Source organism: Pipistrellus kuhlii, unplaced genomic scaffold (genome assembly GCF_014108245.1).
Source record: "Pipistrellus kuhlii isolate mPipKuh1 unplaced genomic scaffold, mPipKuh1.p scaffold_m20_p_5, whole genome shotgun sequence".
NCBI lineage: Eukaryota > Metazoa > Chordata > Mammalia > Chiroptera > Vespertilionidae > Pipistrellus > Pipistrellus kuhlii.
Genome location: NW_023425551.1, coordinates 24,729,591 through 24,753,126, shown reverse-complemented (window position 1 = coordinate 24,753,126; position 23,536 = coordinate 24,729,591). Strand labels below are relative to the sequence as shown.

Genomic DNA, 23,536 nt, shown 5'->3' with positions numbered 1-23,536 from the left:
TCTAATTGATGGGCAACATATCCTGTGTACAAATTCTAGGGTTTTCTAGAAAAACCCTACCTTATTAACATTTACATTATAGAAATAAAGATTTGAGTGCAAAACTGAAAGGAAGTTTGAATAGTTTAATATCAAGACTTAAAGGAAAAAAAAAAGACTTTAAGCATATGGCTGCCATTGGCATGATGGTTAGTAAATAAAATGTAGTTAATCTGAAACTTGTCAAAATATATAGCAAAGAAACCTAGATATTTAAGCTTCATTGAGGGTAGACCTGTTTAACAAATTGTAGATTATGATGCCATATTAGTAAACTTGTGGTCATTTTTTTTATTTTTACATTCCCTCAAACCTTTCATCCAATTCATGTGCAAGTTCTGTTACCCCACTTTTATCTGTGCCAGTAACTGTATTCCAAACTATCGCTATCCCTCTTCCCCTTAACAGCCAGTCATCTTTTAAAAACTCTAAAATAAGCCCATGTTACTACTCTGCTTAAAAATCCTTCATTAGTTTTTAATTGTTTTTATATTATTATACAAATTTCCTAGCACATCAGTAAGTCCTAGCATGGTTTTCTCAATCTGTCTCATGCCACACTCCTTTCTTGTTCACCTCACTTCATGCCTCTATGTGTCTCTTAGTTCCTAAAGTCTAACTCCCCTTAATCTCCCCCATTTTCCTGTCAGGGTTCAGCTTTAATGTTACCTTTATAGAACTTTCTGATTGTTTTATCGGAAGTCTAGCTCCCTTGTGGTTCTTTATTTTAACTTCCCATTTATATCCTTGAGAGCACATTGCAATTTAATTTCATAAATTTTATAGATTTTATGTCTTTCCTTGCTTATTGCCGGTCACCCTCAAAGAATGTCGGTTCAACTGTGGGCATACCGTGACTGTCTCCCTCACCATTGCTTGTTGGGTGCCTGGCATATCACTACATGTTTGTTTAATAGACAAAGTGACTTTAAAACAAATAAAAGTGCATATGTTTAACTTTCATCACTTCCTTGATCTTCTTTGGTTCCTAATTCATTATGCAAGTGATTAATTTTAAACAAATCCTTTTAAGTTTATTATTAGAAAAAAATATTAAACATGAGACTGTACTCTTTCAAGGATGCTTAGCATTGGAAACAAAGTTAGTATGCCAGGATGATATTATATTAGAGTGTTTTGTTGACAGTTGTGTCAAGAAAACCAGTTGGTGCTGCTTTCCTAGCAATTTGTCTCCATCTTTGTGTTACCTTGTGATTGATTTTAAGAAAGTGATGTGTGCTAATTGCCTTATTTACCACTTGAATCTGTCAGTATGGCATAGAAACCATATTTCAGGGCAATAAATGCACAAAATGAGAAGACCAAACTCTATGAGACTAAGAAGTTATGAGTCTGAGAGACTGTGCTCTTACACATTTCAGATAAATCTTCATTGAGGGTCATTCTCTGAAAGCCAAGCAAAGGGACCCAAGATTCTACTCTATTCATCAAAACCAGACACCTTTAGAACTGAGACATCAGATCAGGAAGGAAGCCAGGTGGTCCAGCCAGGCTGGAGGTGCTCAGGTGAGAGTGGGTAGTATTGTAAGAGAACAATTTTGGCATCACACTCAAACATTAGTCATATTCATAGCATTCCAGACATCAGGATGAAAGGTGAAAACTATCTGCTAAAATGTTTTACTTTAAGTATACGTGATGTGGGGTTACCTGAAGAGTCTGGATGATTGAATGTACATATTTTAAGTCTGAATGTTTAGACCTGATATTCATCTCCTGGGGTTGCCATAATAAAGTGCCACAGCTAGGTTGCCTAAATGACAGAAATTTATTGTCTCAAAGTCTGGAGGCTAAAAGTCTATGATCATGTATCTGTAGGGTTGATTTGTCTTGAGGGCTGTAAGGGAAGGACTGTTCCAGGCCTCTTGCTTTGTCTTCCTTTATCTTCTCATTGTCTTCCCTCTTTACATGTCTGTGTCCAACTTTTCCTTCCGATAAAGGCAGCAGTCATATTCAATCAGAGCCTACCCTGAATACCTCATATTAATCTGATTACCTCTGTAGAGACAGATCTCTGAATAAGATCACGTTCTGAGGTGTCACAGTTAGAACTGCCACACAGAAAATTTGGGAAAACACAATTCAACCCATTGAAGACCTTTATAAATAATTTAATTATATGGTATTTTATAATATAGAAAATAAAAGAAGATATGTCAAAAATATTTGCTTCATGTGGCTATAAACTACATAGTATGTCTAAAAAAATTAAAGAAAGTGACTGCATTTTAAAGAGAACAATTTGGTCAGCACAATCCAACATTAGTCATATTTGTAGAATTATAGACCACGGGCTCTATATAAATACAATAGTCTATGATTCTTAAGAAAACCACAATAAAACTCTTTCTTTAAAATGAAGAAGTTAATTAGTATCATTCTCTAAATTGGAATTTGTTTTTGAGCAGTTGTCCAGCCTTCCCTGGAGTCTATGGACAAGCACACTTTTGGGTTAGAAGTTTGGCATTAATTACCTAGAACAACACCAGAGGACACATTTTCTGCAGAAGGAGCTCTATGTGCTAATGAAGCTCAGAGTTCACTGGGAATTGCTTTTAATGTTTCTCTTGCTTTCTCACTAATGAGATCTAAATTGTAGGAATGATAGATGTTTTTTCCCTGACCCATTATTTATTATAAAAGCTGATCACATTTTAATTTCACATCAAATTGCCATAAAATATTAAATAAGGTAAATGTAACACAATTATCCAACTTAGGATATGTGCTAATTATATATTTATATACTCTTAACCAGGTTTTGTGAAGAACCTCTGCAAAGTCCATTTTTTCTATCTCTGAAATGATGCTGCATTTGTATGGCTAAGAAGAGGGCATGATAAGACATTAACAAAAACCTATGTTCATATATCGATCTCATCATTCTTGTGGTTTTCCTAATTTTTTCCCAGATAGACAAAAATAATGCTAATGTTCACCTTCAGGAAAAGGTTATTCTGTCACTTCTCTGGCCTTTAGTGATGAAGCCTGTGATGTGGAGTCCATATAATGGTCTCATTTCCTGATATCTCTTGTTTTTTTCATGCCCCTCCTGCCAATACATCATATTTTGTTTGTTTTTCCCAAAGCGCATGGATGCACATTCTGCCTGATGTGCTCATTATTGCCAGTGAGGCCTCCTTTGACTGACAGCTGAGATGTAGCAAGCTGGCTTGGATTCATATGCTTCAGTAGCCTGACAGGTGGAGCAAATGCTGTAGTACTGTGATCTGACTACCTGGAACCACAAATCCAGGTTTACTCAAATGAATGAAAGTGGTTTTGATTTGCAGTTGAAGATGGTTCCAGAAATGTCAGCCATGCATTTCTTTCCTCTGGTCTTTAGCTACATTGTAATATTTCTAGAACGAATTTTATTTAAGTCCAATCTTGTTGGATCAGAGCGGCATTAGTCAAAGCCTAGGTTAAATAATTTTTTTCCTTCAAAAATACATTCTTAACGGATATAACTATATTAAATATTTGTCATGACTCAGCAGTTGATTTCACTTTTTTAGAAGAAATGACGCATTAAACACATGGGCATACTTTCTCAAAACTGTTCTTTCCTAACAGTTCCCTTTCCTCACTCTCTGTCTAAGAATCAGTTGCAGCCTTGAAACTGTTTTGGCAGAAAGATAAGGACTTAAATTTAGATATACATGTGCTAGAATTGAGCAAATCCACATCCTCTCATTTCCATATTTTGTACTTCTACAGAAAAGGTATTGAGAACTGAATGTAAGCTTCTCTTACATATATATTTTTTTTGGATCTGCTGAGCTGGTAATGTACATCCCCTGGCTAATTTCTAAGGGAAAATAATCCACAGTTTTAGACCTCACTCCAGAGCCATTTTATGAGTACTTTTGGGGTAGAGCCTCGTAATAGCAGTTTTTATAAAAGCACCAGGTTTGGGAGCCTCTGGCCTGAGCTGACTGAGTGTCAGTACCCATTTGGTACCATGGACTTTGACTTTTCCAAATAATCTATAGTGAAGTTGCCAGAAAGCTCTGATAAAAAACTCAATATTAATAGTAAGTTACTCATAAACTAATCCTCTGGAAGTTTTACATGGTAATTGACAATTTAAGCTATATATTTTGTTCCATTTTTTATATCTTTGAAGTTTGGTATGCCTTGCATTCAAACTACATTTACAGAAAAATTTTATTCCCTAAATTCCATACTGCAACAAGTTTCTTTTCACCTTTTAAAAAATTTCCGATTTTTAAAATTGTTTAAAGTATCATGGACTCCAAAAGAAAATGAAAACTAAGATGGAATGCCTAAAACTTGACTTTTGATGGCATCAAATTATTCTCTTTTGAGTGGATAAGTAAGAGTTTAATTATTATTTAGAAAGCAAATCGTGCAGCTTATTACTTTCAATTTTTCTTTTTTTTAAAATATATTTTATTGATTTTTCACAGAGAGGAAGACAGAGGGATAGAGAGTTAGAAACATCAATGAGAGAGAATCATCCATCAGCTGCCTCTTGCACACCCCCTACTGGGGATGCGCCCGCAACCAAGGTACATGCCCTTGACCGGAATTGAACCCGGGACCTTTCAGTCCCCAGGCCGACGCTCTATCCATTTGAGCCAAACTGGTCCTGGCTCAGTTTTTCATATACTAGAAATATATCACCCACTGTTAGAGCCAACAAACTGCACTTTAGCTGTCTGATTAAGCAGCATCCATTGATTTGTGTTTTAACAAGCCCGGTATTTTGTCTAAATGTCTCATATAATGGTTTAGTATTATAAATTTACTTTATATATCTTTCTCTATCCTTCAATACAGTGCTTGTTTTTAGAATTTATCTTTAATTATCTATCTCCTAAGTCCAGAACATCTTGCTTAAAACATCAGGAATTGTTTTATATTCATTTTTAAAATAAGACTGATTTCTGGCATTTCTAGGGGAAGAATTAATTATGTTATAAAAAAGTTGGAAATAATCTGATACAAAACTAGTGTTTATATGTGTGTGAGAATGTGTGTGTGTGTAGTTCAAGGGCTTATTTCCATTATAAAATGGATGTGGGAAATATATCTATTAAGGTAACAAGTTTAGGTCTGTTTACCTTTGACTTATTCTGAATTTCCCAAGGTTCCCAGTTAGTTTAAACATACTTGCAGAGCATGGCTGAATGAAATGATAGAATAATACCTTTCTAAGCAACACACATGATTCTATGCACTGACTCTGGTTTGGGATTCTGATTTCTTATTTTTATAGGCTCAAATGTCCCGATTTACCCATTGTATATCTCTATGAATTATTTTTTGGTCTTTATGCAAATCTTGCATGCTAGCCATTTAATTCTGGCATTTATTTACTAGCTAAATACTAAGTACTATCCTCTCTAATGACAAAATATTCAAGTGAACTCTGGGTAATGTTTGGAATTCAGCTTGCCTGTCATGAATCTATATTTTAATATTTTACCAGTGCACTTCAAGATTTTCCCAACAAAAATCCATTGTGTTCAAAAGGCTATAATTCTTGGTTTTATAACTGAAATGTCCACTTCCCTCTCTTTCAGCTTAGGGTACTTCAGTATTCTCAATTAAACCCAAAAGAGTAAGTATGGCAGCCTAGCACTACTAGCTACTAGGCATCCAGCAGGTTATTGGAGAAGGAATTTTTAAAGGATAATGGAAGGGAGTATGGAACATTTAGATAGAAGTATTGGGTCGGCAAGTAAGTAATTGCGGGTTTCACACATATATGGCTTCAGTTGAATTTTTAGGTTTGCAGACGTAGTACAAATGTAAAACACATTTTGTTATTTGATAGTTGGCTATTCAGCTGTTAATCAGTAAAAAAGTTTTTTGATCTGTTTTTTAGTTTTCGTTTGGTTTTCGTTGAAAAATGGAAAATCAAAAGGAACATTTTCGTCATATTTTGCTTTTTTATTTCCGCAAAGGGAAAAACGCATCGCAAGCTCATAAAAAGTTATGTGCTGTTTATGGTGACGAAGCCTTAAAAGAATGGCAGTGTCAAAATTGGTTTGCCAAATTTCGTTCTGGTGATTTTTCACTCAAAGATGAAAAACGCTCTGGTCGTCCAGTTGAAGTTGATGACGCCCTAATCAAAGCAATAATCAATTTGGACTGTCACAGTACAACACGTGAGATTGCAGAGAAGCTTCATGTATCACATACATGCATTGAAAATCACTTAAAACAACTTGGCTATGTTCAAAAACTCGATACATGGGTTCCTCACGAACTGACAGAATCACAGTTAACGCAACGCATTAGCAGCTGCGATTTGCTAAAGAAACGTAATGAAAATGATCCATTTTTAAAACGACTGATAACTGGCGATGAAAAATGGGTTGTTTACAACAATATCAAGCGGAAAAGATCGTGGAGAAGGTCAGGTGAACCAACACAAACAACATCAAAAGCTGATATTCATCAAAAGAAGGTTTTGTTATCAGTTTGGTGGGATTACAAAGGAATTGTCTACTTTGAACTCTTACCACCCAACCGAATGATCAATTCTGATGTCTACATTGAACAACTAATGAAATTAAACAATGCAGTTGAAGAAAAGCGGCTTGAATTGACAAATCGAAAAGGTGTTATATTCCATCATGACAATGCAAGGCCACACACATCTTTGGTCACTCGGCAAAAATTAATGGAGCTTGGTTGGGATGTTTTGCCACATCCACCATATAGTCCTGACCTTGCACTATCTGATTACTTTTTGTTTCGATCTTTACAAAACTCCTTGAATGGTAAAAATTTCAATAATGATGATGATGTCAAATCGTACCTGATTCAGTTTTTTGCTAATAAAAACCAGAAGTTTTTTGAACGTGGGATTATGATGCTGCCTGAAAGATGGCAAAAGGTCATTGATCAAAATGGGCAATGCATTACAGAATAAAGTTATTTAGTTCCATGAAAAAATTGTCTTTGATTTTCTTTAAAAAATCCGCAATTACATAGCTGCCGACCCAATAGGTTTCTATTCTCACTCATCAGCCAGAGGGAAGGGGCAGTGACCCAGGGGTTATGAAGTTTCCATTCCTGCAAAGACTAATTATTGAGAGAGCAATGTCCTGGTCAAGCACAGCTCTGGGGCATGCTAAAAATGCTAAAAGGGCACCTGTTGATGCACTTTTTCTCAGCCTACTGGGTCCAATGGGATATCTGAGAATCCTGCAGTGAGAATTTAAAGTGAAAAAGCCTTTGGGTCCTATTCCTCAATTCATAGTACCATTAAGTCTTTCCTGGGTTTTTCACTTTTTCTCTTTTTAAAATTGTATTCCCTTTATTTTCCCACACAATCCATAAGGAAATTCCTAATAACCCATTAGACTTAGAACCTAAGCAACAATAAAAAAAATTGGCTTATTATTTCCTGGAGGGTAAGTAGGATGCAAGCTTTAAAAATACAATGCTGGATCTTATATGATATTTAATTGAGGATGGAATGAAAATATCCACAATTTGAGATTAATCATTGTTTTATTACCTTAACATCTACAATAACAATAACAGCCAAAAGGCAAAAAACAAGCTGGATTTCATAAAAAAACAAAAAACAAAAAACCATAGGATGAATATTCTATTCTCTGCAGCATTTAAATGAGGGATACACAAGCAGTGAAAAATTATATTCAAATAGCCATTGAAATACAAAAGAAATTTCCAAAACAAGTAAATTATAATAGCTAGATAAAGTCCACTTACATTTATTGTGCATTCATTAGTGTTGTTAACATCTCCCTTTATTATTATCATTATGTAGTATACTTAAGAGAAAAAACAAACAAGTAAAAAAAGAGGAAAAGATATAATTATTTCTACCCAATGATACATCTAGAAGATTCCTTCTTTTTCTCTCAGAAAATAGAGTGAAGATTTTTTTGATTTGTCCTCAAAAAGCCACCAACAATAAAACTGGAAGAGTGACAAATTAGCTCTAAACACTCACAACACATTCTGGATGGAGTATAAATGGTTAATCATGACTCCCTTTAAAAACACATTTTTATCTGTCTCTTGGATGTTATTTAAGATACTAATGGGTTATATAGTCTTATTCTATCTACATGATTGGAATACATAGAAAAAGTGAAAATAAGAAGAGGGAATGAGATATATTCTTTACCTGTATCCTGAGGTGAATAAACTGCACTTTAATACTAATGTTTTATGCAGCTTTTCAAATCTCAAACCATAATAGTAATAGTTGACTCTGTATGTTCTCATTAGAATTCTACCAAATATCTGGCTGGGTAGCTGCCCTCGCCAAGTGGAACACGTAACCATCAAACTGAAGCATGAATTGGGGATTACAGCAGTAATGAATTTCCAGACTGAATGGGATATTGTACAGAACTCCTCAGGCTGTAATCGCTACCCAGAACCCATGACTCCAGACACTATGATTAAGCTATACAAGGAAGAAGGCTTGGTCTACATCTGGATGCCGACTCCAGATATGAGCACTGAAGGTAAGCAGCGGAATCATGTTGGCTCCTTGTGAAATGTGTTTCAGAGAAGCCCTTGCCTGTCTATTTGTCTGTCTATCTATCTATCTATCTATCTATCTATCTATCATCTATCCATCTGCCAACCTACTTTTCTGTCTATAATAGATTTATCTAAATATGAATAATAGAAATGGAGTAAAGAAAAGGGTTTAGGTTTAACATTTAATATGTATATTTTGATAACTTGGTTGGTACTCTGTTTTGCATGGGTCTTTGATTTGTTTATTCATTAAACATGTATTTATTGCATATCTACTGTGTGTATGGCACTGGTGACCGATAATACAGCAGCAAAGGGAGGCGGGACAACTCCTGCCCTCATAGGGCTTATAATCCTATAAAATGACCACAAATAGAAATTAAAACTGATATTTTTGTTGTTGTTGTTAGGAAGATACATGGATCTAGCTATGAGAGTATGCACAGACAATCAGACTCAGGAAGGGGAGTCAGGAAAGTGATCTGGGGAAGCAGTGTTTGAACTAAGGTCTGAAGAGAGGGCTGGGGTCAGCGGTGAGGCTCCCAGGCAGGGAGAGAAGCTGTCCGAGAATCCCTGTTGCAAAAGAGCATGGAGGGTTGTAGGAACTGAAAATAGGCTTGTGGACTGCAGATCAGAGGGTGAGGGAAATGAGTCTTGCGGGATTTGAGCATAATAAGGACTTCAGACTTTACCCTAAAGTGGTGAGAAGCAGTGAAAGAACTGGCTGGGAGTTGCCCAAGTAATCATTTTCTTTTCCTTTAGAAGTACACTTTGATTGCTAAGTAGAGAATGGATTGGGTGGGCCCAGAGTGAATCCAGGACAGCAGTTAGGCGGTAACTGCAACATTAAAGTGAGAGAGAATGAGAAAGATAACGAAGTTCAGGGAGGGGTTGTGATCATGAGGCTGCATTTATTGCGCAAGTACTGGCTGAGCCTGTCTTTGTGAAGAGACAATTATGATGTGACATGGGTGCTGCTTGGGAAATAGACATGGTTTTGATGTAATGGTAAGGAACAATAAGACATGTTCAAGACTAACTACAGTACAGAAGGAATGCGATGAGAGGTATGAGTGATGTGCTCTAGGAGAGTTATGGTGTGAAGAACAGGCAGGCAGGTGACAAGAGTGTCTTGTCATTTCAGATGGAAGAAAGCATAGGCCAAGGCACAGAGGTATGGGGTTTTAGAAGAATGGTTTATATTTCAGCCTGGTGGGAGAAGAGGGTTCTTGTAGAAAAGGAATGGAGCTATTTGAAGCCAAAACCAAGTTGCACTAGTAACATGAAGTAGACGTCAGCAGGGGGCAGCAGAGGGCTGTGAAAATGGCACAGGCTGAGGGAGCCTGGGGAAAGAAGATCCTGATGCCCAGGGAAGAAACGTTTCTATTATAAGTTCTCTTCCCCCCAAAGTCCATATGTATCAAACACTCTTCTAAGCAATTGAATGCATGAATTCATTTAATTCTCATACCAGAATCAGGACAATTAGTTATCTCTATTTTGCAGAAGAGAAGACTGAGGTACAAAAAACTTAAGTAACCTGGCCAAGGTAAAGAACAGAGACACAGCCTGGATTTCAGAGCTGTCTGACCCACAACATTGCTCCAGACACCATACATGCCCATACGAACCCTTCACACACATTCTGCAGACCGCCACACTTTCAATCTGTCATTTACATCGTTAGGTGGAATTAGGCAGAGGCATGGGTTGCCAGGGAAGCAGCTAAATCTCCCCAGAGTCAATCATCAAGATGTGGGTGGGGACAGAAGACCTCGAGAATCGGGTTTCCTGGCACGGGGCCACATTGGCTCTTTATGAATCTCAGGTGGTCCTGCTGGCTGAGCTGGATCCCTTTGTGGGCCTGTGTGAGAACTGAGCTATCTCTGGAAATGAGGTATAAGTTTGTTCCTTAAGGAGGGGATTTTTTGGTTACTGCTCTTGGCAACGCTGATCCAAAGATGCTTAAGTTAGCCACACAAGCTTTGTCTTTTTAAAAAACAAACAAACAAACAAACAAACCAACAAAAAAACCATTCTAATTTGTATAGAAGAGTGCTGGTTGAATCTAGATCATATTTGTCCTGTTCAGATTTTTTCTCTAGTTGCAAAACAGAAGAAATTGTTAGAGTGTCAATAGCTTCCAGAGAGCGTTTGGATTTTCGCTTCTTTAATTCTGGTTTTATAGCATTTTTATCCCATTGGGATATTATGTGTGATGAGGCTCAGAGAAGTTGAAATAAGTTTCAACTTAAGTCCCAAGTCCTTGAGTTTGTACAATGGATGGTATAGATAATAAGAACCTTATCTATATTACTTTGCAAAGGTGGAAAATAAGGTATACTAGAAGATATACACGCAGCCCAGTGGCTCTTTATGAATCCAACCCATGTTCTGATTACCTGAAGTCCCTGCTGACGGATCGGGGATTTGCATGCTCTTCCCGAAGATCCACTGTAGTTGTATTTAAACCTTTTGGGGGTCTCCCTTTGTGAAGAGAGAATTGTGATGTGACACAGGTGCTGGTGGGAAACAGAGATAGATAAGATCATTCCCCTGTGACTGGGGGTCCCCCTTCCCCACTGACTACACACAAAATGACAGCAAATGAAAGCTCCCCCTTGAAAAAGGCTAAACCCCAAACTACATAGAGTTTGTTTGTTTGTTTTGTTTTATTTTTGGTTCACATAACCCAGGGAGTCACCAAAGTTTAATGATCATTTTGGAGTCCCCAAGGAATTTTTGACCAAAAATTCCAGGTATGTGGCTCAAAGTATTAGCACAGTGTATGTATATATATGTGTGTGTGTATATATATATATATATATATATATATATATATATATATATATATATATATATATGTTAATTCTGCTGAATATTTCTAGAACTTTAGAAAAAAATCCATCTGAAAACGTTTTGAGCTACATAATGCTGTCAGCAAATGCCTGAGAAAGAAGACAGTTTGTTAGGACCGACCTGTTCCAATCAATTGTGCCATCGATCCTTATCTTGTACATTTTGTCATATACAAATGGATTGGTTAGGTTTTCTCTTTCTTTTAAAAAAAATAATTTGATTTGTGTTTTTCACCTAAGAAACAGAAAGCTCCCAAACCTAGTGTCCACCCAGAAAAAACAAGTGTGCTCTTAAGATTCAGTTTTCCTTCAGAGGAAGTGCTTTGCTTGTGTTCTGCCTTCTGTCAGGGCAGTGCTTGGATAACAAATGGTCTGCCTGGCCTCCCACACGAGTTAGTGTGCTGCTGAGTCCTCATCTACTCATTGTCACAGTCTGAGTTCTGGCCTCTGACTCAACTCACTGAATTCAGCTCTGCCATGAGGCAACGACCCTGACCTTGGAGCCACAGGCCCTGTCTCGAGCCTCATCACCGTGCATGGCTGTGTGATATGGGGCTGACTAGTTCCTGCATTTGGAAAATAGGGATGATAATTTCTACTTTACAGGATTATAACCATAGAATAAGATGATGGATATGAACGTGCTATGAAAAATCACTAAGTTGCGGTGTATTCGTCCCAAGTACTTAAATTTGTACCAAAGGATGTTATAGACAGTATGATTCTTTTCTATATTGCATTGCTAAGGTGGAAAAGAAGATATAATAAGATAATAATATGCCAAAACCTATTTGGCTCAGTGGATAGAGTGTCAGCCTGCAGACTAAGGGGTCCTGGGTCTGATTCCAGTTGGGGCATGTAGCTTGGTTGCGGGCACATCCCCAGTGGGGGGTGTGCAGGAGGCAGCTGGTCAATGTTTCTCTCTCATCGATGTTTCTGGCTCTCCATCCCTCCCCCTTCCTCTCTCTGTAAAAAACAAAATCAATAAAATATATTAAATTAAGATAATAATAATAATAATAATAATAACAACAACAACAATAATAATATGTCCAGCCATCGTGTGTGTACATGTGTTGGAAAGGCTGAAAGTTTGTGCCAGGAATGATTGTTGCAGGGCCAGCTTAGGTAAACCTTGGATATCATTAGGCCCTAATGCCTCAGGCTTCCCCAACATTACCTGTCCCCCTTCTCACCACCTTTGCTTGTCATTACATGATTTCAGGAAGCGTTTGGTCATTTCAGAGTTAGATAGCCTGGAAGAGGTGGGGATTGAAGTTAGATTAGCGTGTCAGATCAAGTTAGTGTTATTGGGTTTTGTTTTATTTTGCTTTAATTCATGTATGATACTTACCTAAGGCCTTTTGAGCATCCACTGAGAGCTAAGGCGTACTGTGAGTTCACCAAGAATGTTTCAACTTAGTTGCCAACATTTAAAATTTTGACTATTTTACATTTTAAAAATCTGCATTTCTGTCTTGCCTTTAGGTATAATTATTTTGGAGAATAAGAACTTTTTTTTTTTTTTTTTTTTTTTTTTTTTTTTTTTTTTTTTTTTACCCAATTAAATTCTACATGGAGCCAAAATACACAAAACATAAAAATCAGGGCTCTGGTTGACATTGGGTTTGTTATGGAAGCTTTTATTCCTTGGTGGGTTATGTATTAGCTAAGACTCCTTAGAATGGTATTCAAGAAGAGCAATGTGGGTGGGTGCGTTGGGCACAGCTGGCCCCTCTAGAGGTGGTGGCAGAGGTACTCAATCAACCTCAGGCCAGATGTGACTGTCACACAGGGGTGTAGGCAGAGCATGACCAGGCGGGTGGGGTGCAGGGACTGACTGGGAGTTTGATAGATTGACAGCATGGGGGCAGCAGAAGCTGCTTAGATGGCAGTTCTTTCTACCTTTCTCCTGCTATGTGCTGTTCTAAGCACTGAGAAGGCAGTAGCTCCTTTACAACCACCTCTTAGCAACAATGAGCTTGGGACTATTATTATCCTGTTATATCTGAAAAAACTGAAGCACAAAGGTTTTTCAAAAGATTATTTCATCATGGCCATTCAAACCCAGCCAGCCAGATGCCAGAGCCTCTGGTCTTAAGCCACTGTCCTTCCCTCATCTGCCTCTGGGAGAGTGCCATAAACAACTGTCTGCATGGCAGGCCCACCCAGGTCTAACCTCAGAGCAGAGCAGAGCAGAGCAGAGCAGAGCAGAGAGCAGTACATCAATCAAAACTATGGCTCAGTTTGGACTCTGAGAAATCTTGAGACATGTAGGAGCTGACGTGCCTCCAATTTAAATGCCCTCAGGGACCAGGTAGGCAGCACAAAGAGCAACACACTCCCCCTTGCCCACCCCCCACCCCAGAACAGCAGAGTATACCCTGCCTAAGGGAATTCCAGTTAAAACATCTCCAAACTGCTCTTTAGATCCCCATAGTAAGAGGGATTAGCAGAGCATCAGCAGCAAAATTAGAATATTGTCCTGGTTTCACATAGATTTTTTGTTCCTGTCTCCGAGCTGGAAGCTAAGGTAGGCCCGCTGGATAGAGTGGTATCTGACAGGGCCTTCGGGCCATGACCAGGTCTTTGGAAATGTCTGTTCTTCTCAGGTGCTGATGCCTGATCATAGTGTGTTGTGTTGGACTTTCAAGCCTTGCATTATAAGGGTATAGCTAAGGAGGGAAGTCTGAGTGGCTGTCCTGTGAGAATTCTGGGCCCAGTGAAATCTGCAGGAAAATCATTTGAGGGAGGGGCTTTCCCACCTCTCCGGTCCTCCAGTGGGCTGGCAGTGTGAGACTGTAGCTCTCAGAGGACACCACACGTTGTGTCTCTGTGGTTGAGGACAGAGAGTAACTGGAGAGATCAAACCATAGGCATGAAGTTGTATTTCTATGGTCTCTGTATTTCCTATTTCATCCATTTTTGAAGTAATTTCCACTGATCTTCTTCCACCTGTCCCCCAAATCCATGAAATATCTTTGAGAATCTGTAAGCAGAAGAAACTGCAGCATCCAGGAGTGTGATGATTTTAGGGGGATCTCTTAGAACTGGCCTCGGCAGAGCATACATATCCTCTCTCTGGGCAAAGAAGACATCTAAATCATCTTGTAATAATAAAAAAAAAGTAGTCATGAAGCTGCAATAACTATAATCATAATTGCCCACGAAAGGAAAAACGGAATTAGTTTTAACGCACACTGCAGCACGAGGGAATAAATTGACAATTTATCCAATATCCCAGGTGTATCAATTAATAAGTTAGTCATCTCATTGGACAAATGGAAACTAGCACATGTTGAATGAGTAAGGTTGACTTCTTTAATCTGGATGGACTAATTCTGTTTTACATTTACTTGGAGGATCCCTTTGGATGAAAGGAAATTGAGGTGACAGGACTGTCAGGTCCTCTTTGAAATCGTCCTCTGCTGGATCTATGCTCACGGAAGATGTAAAAACCGCCCTTCTGACCACAGGCAATGGAGAACCTCTCTTTAGGGGAAATGGGTGCGAGTGCAGAAATCTCTCAAAGGAGCAGCCAAATCAAGTGACAGAGCTGCTCATTGCCTCCGCAGGGCTCCTCCACTCCATCATTAGCAGGATGTGATGGTGCCTTACTTTTCCCTCCAAAGCAAAGGAATGCAGCAGGCTGTGCTATCCCTGCCTATCGGGGCAGTGCCCTGTGACGTCACGGGGTGCTGGAGGAGTTACTGATGGCGCTGTTGGAGTTTTATTAATTCACATGTCTGTGCTGTGCTTTCTCCACCCCAGGCCGGGTACAGATGCTGCCCCAGGCGGTCTGTCTCCTGCACGCGCTGCTGGAGAATGGACACACGGTGTACGTTCACTGCAACGCGGGGGTCGGCCGGTCCACGGCGGCCGTGTGCGGCTGGCTCCACTACGTGATGGGCTGGAAGCTGAGGAAGGTGCAGTACTTCCTCGTGGCCAAAAGGCCAGCGGTCTACATCGATGAAGACGCGTTGGCCCGGGCACAAGACGATTTTTTCCAGAAATTTGGGAAGGTGCGTTCTTCCATATGCAGTGAGTAGGTGGCCCATCCACCTCCCCTCTCTCCCGATTTCCTTTGGAAGCTGGAGCGGCAGTGGTACAATGACCTAGGAACAAAGATTCCAGCTGAAGAGACAGGTCGCTGGCTTTTCCCCCAATCCGCCTGCTTTAGTCTGGGGCTGACTTTCTGTTACGCTTTGCTTGAGCTGTATCGCCTTTGAAATATTTTACAAAGGAAGCTGTGACTGACACATGAGAAAAGCTACAAGCGGCTGGGCTGTGCAGTGTTATTCCAGCTGTCAGATAGAAAGGGAATGCGTGCAGTTCCTGCTGCTGGCAACCAGACCAGCCCTTTGCGTGATGGACACTGCATCTGTTGTATTATGAAGTCATGACAACACTGGCTGCCTTGTAACATGGAATTCAGAAGAAAGCTAGGATGTTATGTAGATTTCATCACTTTCATCCTGAGATTATAAAACAAGAGCTGGCGAATTGCCAAAGAAGGACACGAGGGTAGAAGCCTGGACTGTGACAAAGTAAGAGCTCAATGTGACAAAAACTGATGGCTTTCTAGATCTTATTTTGCATCCTGCTTCAAAGTCGGTTCTGTTCCAGGGCATCACCTTCCTTATCTACCCACAACCCTGGGTAATACTCAAAGTAGAGTTATATTTTCTCTACTTGATCGAGACTCAATGAACATAGATAGCTTGCCCAGGGTTTCCTGGCTATTCACAGATGAGCTTGAGTTTATTTGACCCAGTGCTTTTTCAACACAACTTGTTTTACCAGCAAACTGTAGTGAATTCAGCTTCTCTATCTCAAGATAAGGTTGATTTTCTGCAGCAGTTTCTACCGTGAGAAATGAAATAGCATTCTGATCAGTTGCCAAAGAATTTAGGAGAGTACTTATATTTTGAACAACCTATTTTAAAGCATGGTGGACTGTCTGAAAGCAGCCTGAACTGCAGAAGAGGAGCTATACAGAGTAGGGCAAACGAAGTGCATGAAATAGTTTATTCTTGTATTATTATCAATTAATTGTTGTATTATTTTCCATAGGAACAATTGTAAGCCTACTTTTGCCCCACCCTGTATTACCAGAAAAGCCCAAAGAGCCCAAATCCACATGTCATTATGCCCCAGGTTGGGAACGATCCTGGTCCACATTCAGTTGAATACAGTATTCAGTACTGCACCTCCAGAATTTGCCACTCACCACCTTACCCTACATTCTGTAGGAAACACAAAGATGGACAACTCTTTGCCTTCCAAAGCTCACAGCCTGGGAGCAGCCCTGTGTGCAGTCAGCTATGATGCAGGATTGAACTGTGAGTGCCATGCTAGAACAGGGAGAGGGGATGTAACTTTTATTGGGTGCCTCAAGTGCTAGCTGTTTAGCCATCTTATCACTCTTCATCTTCCGAGTACCCTATGAGAGAGGCTTTGTTATCTCCATTATGGAAACCAGGAGGCTAAGGCCCTGAGAGGCTAAATCAACTGTGTATAAGATACATGGTAATTAAATAGAAGAAATAAGATGCAAAACTAGATTTGTCTGACTCAAAGCCTAGACTTCTCTTATTAAACTATGATGCTTATTTACTTTTCTGCTTCTCTTTCCTTTCACAAATATTTATTGACAGACATGAGAGTCTGATTTAGGAAGTATGGGGTATAAGAAGGATATAAGGTGAGCCCCAGTGGAGTTCAGAGGAGAGAAAGATGTCTTATGACTATTAAACTCAGGGGAGATGGCATTTGATTTGGGCAGAGAAGGCTAGACAAGACACATTTCTCCCTCAATTTTATAGTTAGATTTATAAACCAAGATTGAATAATCTGAAGTCCAGCTCCCTTGTTAAAATGAACTAGAGATAGCTATTGTATTAAAGTAACCCCTTTATACAATTAATGTGTTGTATGAAATTTAACCTTAGAAATGAAATATTTCTAACTAATTATGTGTGTGTGTATGTGTGTGTGTGTGTGTGTGTGTGTGTGTGTGTGTGTGTAATATCTACGAAATCAAGTGTTGTAATTTCCACTACAGAAAAACCTTTTTGGGTGGATTCTTTTGCTCTGATAGGCAAAATTATTTTAGGGCTATTAAATAATATTTTGGAATAACCTCTCTCTTGTTTCCAATGAATAGATGTCTAATGTATTTCAAAATCACCTGGAAATTTTGCTAAATAAAAGCATTAAAAATGACCTTTGTGTGCGGGATTTTTTTTTTTGGTAAAAATGTTATTAATTTTGTCTGCAATTCTGAAGAACAGACTATGTTTTCTTATTTGTAATCTGGTTTATTCCTTTATTTTTCAAGGGAACAAACTAAGATCCCGAGACATCACATGGCTCTTGTACAGCAAGGAGTTTCAATTAAGGGTCAGAGGAAAGGGATAAGCTGGGAAGCTCAGTCAGGAGATTTATTTTGGTGTTGAGGAGTCATTGGAGAATTCTTGGGTATAAGAGAAGGCAGTGTAGTTAGTGGAAAGAATTGGTGGGAGGATTAATGAAATCAGAGCAAGCAGAAGAAAAATGGCTAAAATGGAAAAAAAAAAGCAAAGACAAATGAAATTTTCAAAAGAAGAAGAAACAGACATTTTCTTTTATAGAGATACTATAAGAAGGAAGGTGTGACTCTAGACACAGAGGGGGAGAGAGAGTCAAGGTTATGTTCCCAGAACAGAAGGTTGTGCTAAATACTCACTGCAGTAGAAAAGGACAGCTCGATGTAATGAGCTGACTGAATAGGGAGGTGTGCTGTGCATTGATTTATTACCTGCTAGGAAAAAAGAAAGAAAGCTGAGAGGAGATGGAACTAAGAAGAAAGAGGAAAGGACTGATGAAGCTACCTCTCATTAAAACAATCATAATGGCAAGATAAGAAGGCAAAGAGGTGGAACAGCCATAACAATACTTTGTTCTTTCCTTTCCTAACCCATTTCTCCCAAAGTCTTCTCCAATTCAGGTAATGGACACGTACTTCCATACTTCCAGTTGTTCAGTTTCCAAATCTCAGCTTCCAAATGTTTGTTCTTAACTCCTTCCTTTCAGAATTCACATTTACTCCAACAGGAAAATCTATTATCTCTCCTGCCAAAATATGTGGAGTCTATGTCTTACCTGCTCCATAGAACAACCCTGTTAGAGCTTGGTTAAATAATCTCCAGAATGAACTTCAGAAATAGCCTCCTAACTGGTCTCCTTGTTTCTGTCCTTCCCTCTCCCTGTCCCTACCAGGATCATATCTCCTGTTACACACTGGCCAGGAAGAGCCTATAAAAATGCATGGATCATGCCATTCCTGTGCTCCATGTCTCCAGTGACCCGCTACGTCACTCAGGGTGACAGCCAAAGCCCTTCAAGGATCTGCATTTGCTGAAACCAGTTTGGCTCAGTGGATAGAGTGTCGGCCTGTGGACTGAAAGGTCCCAGGTTTGATTCCGGTCAAGGGCATGTACCTTGGGTGTGGGCACATCCCCAGTAGGGGGTGTGCAGGAGGCAGCTGATCGATGTTTCTAACTGTATCCCTCTCTCTTCCCCTCTGTAAAAAATCAATTATATATCTATATATCTATATATCTATATATCTATATATCTATATATAAAGGATCTGCACAACCTGGTCCTCTCTTAGGTCTCTGACTCATCTCCTGCCCTCTGCCTCACTCTGCTCAGCCACACTGGTCTTCCTGCTCATTGAGCACTGTAGGCAGGCTCCTGCTTCAGGGCGCTGGCACTTGCTGTTCTCTCTGCCTGGATGGCTCTTTTCCAGGTGTGCACATGGCTCACCCCCATACCTCACCCATGGATGCCATTCTAGACCGCCTACCAAGAATTGCCATTCCCAGCCTCAGCCCTTCCTTTTTCCATTTTTGGCTTATTTCCTTTCATGGAACTTATTACTGGCCAATATATTGCATCATTTTCTTATTTGTTTTATTGTCTGCATTCTTTCACTATATAGTAAACTTCATAAAGGTAAACGTCTGCATCTGTTTTGTCTGGTGATGTACCTAGAGTGCCTGTCGTGGAGTCTGGCATATGTAGTTCAGTGAGGAAGGTCAAGAATAGCTGGTAACTATTGACAGCAAACACGTTCCATGGGCTGTTCTCTAAGGGCTTTGCTATATCAGCTGATTTAATCTTCCCAACAGTACTAGGAGATAGATTTATTATTATCCCTATTTTACAAATAAGAATACTAGAGGCATAGAAGAACTGTGAACTCATTTTGAGGCAAGCAAGTTTCACTCCTGGTTTGATAGAATAAGCTCTTAATGATTCATCCTGTATATACTCTGGGCATCCTGCATGCATTAGTTTGCTAGGGCAGCTGTAAGAAAATACCACAGTCTAGCTGGCTTAAACAACAGAAATTTATTTTTCACAGTTTTGGAAGCAAGGTCACAGTTTCAGCAGGATTGATTCCTTCTGAGGGAGAATCTGCCCAGGCCTTTCACCTACTTTCCAGTAGTTGGCTGGCAATCTTTGGCATTCCTTGGTTTGTAGATTCTTCCTATGATTTTTTTTTTGTGCGTGTCCAAATTTCCCTTCCATATATTTTGTTGAGCGTATCAACAGCTGCAGGCCTCACAAAGTCATAAATAAAATTCACAACTAAAAGATTAGGCAAACCTACTGACCTGTTACATTTCAGATCTTTGAATAGTGGAATTTTCTGTTCCAGAGAAAAATGAAGACCTTCTAGTCAGTGTTGTTATTACATTAGCAGTATTCCCTTTTGAACTTAACACCAACTTTTTTTTTTTTAAATATATTTTATTGATTTTGTACAGAGAGGAAGGGAGAGAGATAGAGAGTTAGAAACATCGATGAGAGAGAGTCATTGATTAGTTGCCTCTTGCACACCCCCTACTGGGGATATGCCCGCAACCAAGGTACATGCCCTTGACCGGAATCGAACCCGGGTCCCTTCAGTCCCCAAGCCAATGCTCTATCCATTGAGCTAAACCGGTCCCGGCCCAACTTTTAATTTTTCCCTATTTATAGTATATTGTTTTCTCCAAATATAATACACATTTAACTCAGTACTTTAAATGAATCATATTTCTGTACAAAAATTTTTTGAGTATTTTTAACATATTAAGCTGATTATTTTAATAAATTAAGCTTATGATTAGAAAATGGAGGTGACACTTTGAAAGATACTGGATCATTACATATGTAAACCAATTATTAATAGATAGAAGAGCCTTGCATATATCACTGGCAAGCAGTAATTGGAGTCCTTTAAAGAAAATTTTTTATTTTTTGCATTTAAATAGTTCTGGATATGCATGATGAAAAACAATTGATATAAGACAATTCTATTTTGCAGGGTGTTTTTAAAGTGTCTTTTAGCAAATTTCTAGTTTAAATGGAAGCATTAGTCAATATTATTCCTCTAGGAATTACTTTCACAAAAATCTTTGCTATTACTACAGAATATATTTTATCCCTTAGTAGTCTCTTTTCTTTTGAATTAAAGAGAACTGTTTGACCTATGATACTTCGTTTTTTATTTTTATTTTTTATTAGAGGCCTGATGCATGAAATTTGTGTAAGAGTAAGCCTTTCTTCCCCGGCTCTCGGCACCAGCTTCCCTGTGGAACCTGGGACCCGGGCTTCGTCCAAAAGTTCATCTGGTGTAATTAGCATATTATGCTTTTTTATTATAGATTAGTGCCCAGTGCATGAAATTCATGCACAGGGTGAGGTGAGGTGGGAGGCAGGGTATCTCTCAGCCTGGCCTGCACCCTTTCCAGTCTGGGATCCCTCAGGGAATACTCGGCAGTCAGACATCCCTCTCACAATCCAGACTGCTGGCTCCTAACTGCTTGCCTGCTGTCTGATTGTCCCTAACTGCTCCCCTGCTGGCTTGATTGCCCTTAACCACCTCTGCCTCAGCTCCACATTCAGGACCCAGGATTCCCTCCTCCAGCCGACCTAAGGCACCCGGGATCCAGGCTTCCCTTCCTCTGGTCAGCCATAGGTGCCTAGGCTGGCTGCAGCTGCAGGGACGGTGGGCAGATGGCTTCTCCTGGGCTGCAGCTGCAAGTGCTGGCACCTGTGACCACGGGGTGGGCAACTTATCCATCTCATGGGCCACAGCCAGCCACAGGTACTGGTGCAAAGGACTGTGCAGTGGACAGTAGCTTCTCCCCAGGCTAGAGCCAGCCACAGGTGCTGGCACCTGGACAGCAGGCAGGCAGCTTCTCTGTCTTCCTGGGATGCAGTGTGGGTGACTTCTCCCACTGGCTACAGCCTGGGATCTTTGTCTCCCAGGCTGAAGTCAGCCTCAGGCTGAGGCCCAGTTTCTCTGTCTCCCCAGGATGTGGGGCAGGTGGAGGTGAGGCTTCTACTGCTGGCCACGGCCTGGGATCACGGGGCAGGCGACTTCTTTGTCTCCTGGGCTGCAGCCAGCCTCAGGCACTGGCGCCCGACTTCTCAGAACCCCACAGGTTCAGAGCGCTGTGGGGTGGGGCTGCCGCCATGTTTTCAGGTTAATTTGCATACTCTGATTGGCTAGTAGTGTAGCAGGGTGACAGTAATTTGCATATTCTCTTTTATTTTTGTAGATATCTAGAGGATAAAGGAAATAGAGGGTAAAGGAAATTTATATTTTAGCCAGGAGTCTTCCCACAGCTCATAACTGAAATGTTACCAATAAAATAATTTGCAAAAACATAAAATAAAGAGAGGCCGGGTTTAGTAATAGTTCAAGTGAAAACAATCTAGGGTATTTAAACGAGCCAGCCACGTGCTGTTGCTGCTAAAAAGAATAACAAAATGATGGGGTGATTTATTACACACACAGGTCTTGAGCCTACAAAGTATACCAGTAATGTAAAACTTTTGCTCTGAACAATCATCTATTGAAGAATTATATTTATTTCTCTAAATATGTTTGAAGTAGGATATTGACCTTTGTAGATTAGACAGTTTCCCAAAGTGAATATCTATTTTACCCAAAAGTACTAGCGTAAATGGAGAAAAACAAAACCCAGAAAGCTTTTTGTACTAGTAATTTCAAAAAATATATATTTTGATTTTTTACAGAAAGGAAGGGAAAGTGATAGTTAAAAACATCGATGAGAGAGAAACATCGATCAGCTGCCTCCTTCACCCCCCCCATTGGGGATGTACCCACAACCAAGGTACCTGCCCTTGACTGGAATTGAACCTGTGACGCTTCAGTCTGCAGACCGATGCTCTATCCACTGAGCCAAACCGGTTAGGGCAGCAATTTCATCTTTTCAATAATTGTGCAAATGTTTACTATCTTCCAGGTATCATATGGGACTTTCTCTCATTTAGTACTCATAATGGTTTTGTTGAGTGGATGTAATTAGATACATGCTCTTGACCGGAATTGAACCTGGAACCTTCCAGTCCACAGGCTGATGCTCTATCCACTGAGCCAAACCAGTTTCAGCATCACTCTATTTGAAGGACTGACATGAATAAGACGATTACCTTATACATGGTTAGAAGTTACAGGGTGGTAGCATTCATCTTGCTCTACGAAAGAAATTTCCAAATAGAGTTGAAAAATGGTAAAACTCATTTTTTTTTTTTAGATAGTGAGCTTCCTGCCACTAAATGATTTTAAAACAGAAGTTGAAAAAACTCCTCCAAAAATGTTTTAAAGAGGACTAATTACTGGATATAAGATTTGACCTTATAACTTCTAAGGTACCTTCCAAAGTTCTCATAATTAATCATCTATGCTTCTAATTATTGATTCATATTAACTTTCCATTTCTTTTCCTTTGAACATGAAAATACACAAATTAGCATTTTCCAAGGTAGCCAAAGGACATTGAAGGGAGGAACAAAAGTGCTACAGCGCTCAAGGAGAAAACTGAATGCTCAGTTGGCTCTTGCCACTTCTAAGTATTGTTGGAAAAGGTAGGGTAAAGAGATTGCACAGCATAAGTAAAGAAGTGTAAACCTCCGGTAGCTATTCAGCGGTTTTCACATTGTGTGTCAGGAATTCTGGAATAACTTATTGGGGGCCAAATGAGGTGAGCTGTGGATTGCTCTCCAATGAAGGAAGGTCATAGTCTGCAGGGGAGAAGAGGTCACCT

At 39.6% G+C, this 23,536-nt stretch overlaps 1 protein-coding gene across 1 annotated transcript in view; it reads left to right on the top strand.

Moving 5' to 3' along the window:
• EPM2A (EPM2A glucan phosphatase, laforin) overlaps nucleotides 1-17,648 on the top strand; it is a 53,778-nt gene extending 36,130 nt beyond the window's left edge. The window contains exons 3-4 of the mRNA XM_036414953.2: nucleotides 8,305-8,546; nucleotides 15,195-17,648. Coding sequence (XP_036270846.1) covers nucleotides 8,305-8,546; nucleotides 15,195-15,472 — 520 coding nt within the window. The 3' untranslated portion in view covers nucleotides 15,473-17,648. The remainder of the gene's footprint in view (nucleotides 1-8,304; nucleotides 8,547-15,194) is intronic.
• Nucleotides 17,649-23,536: the final 5,888 nt, after the last annotated feature.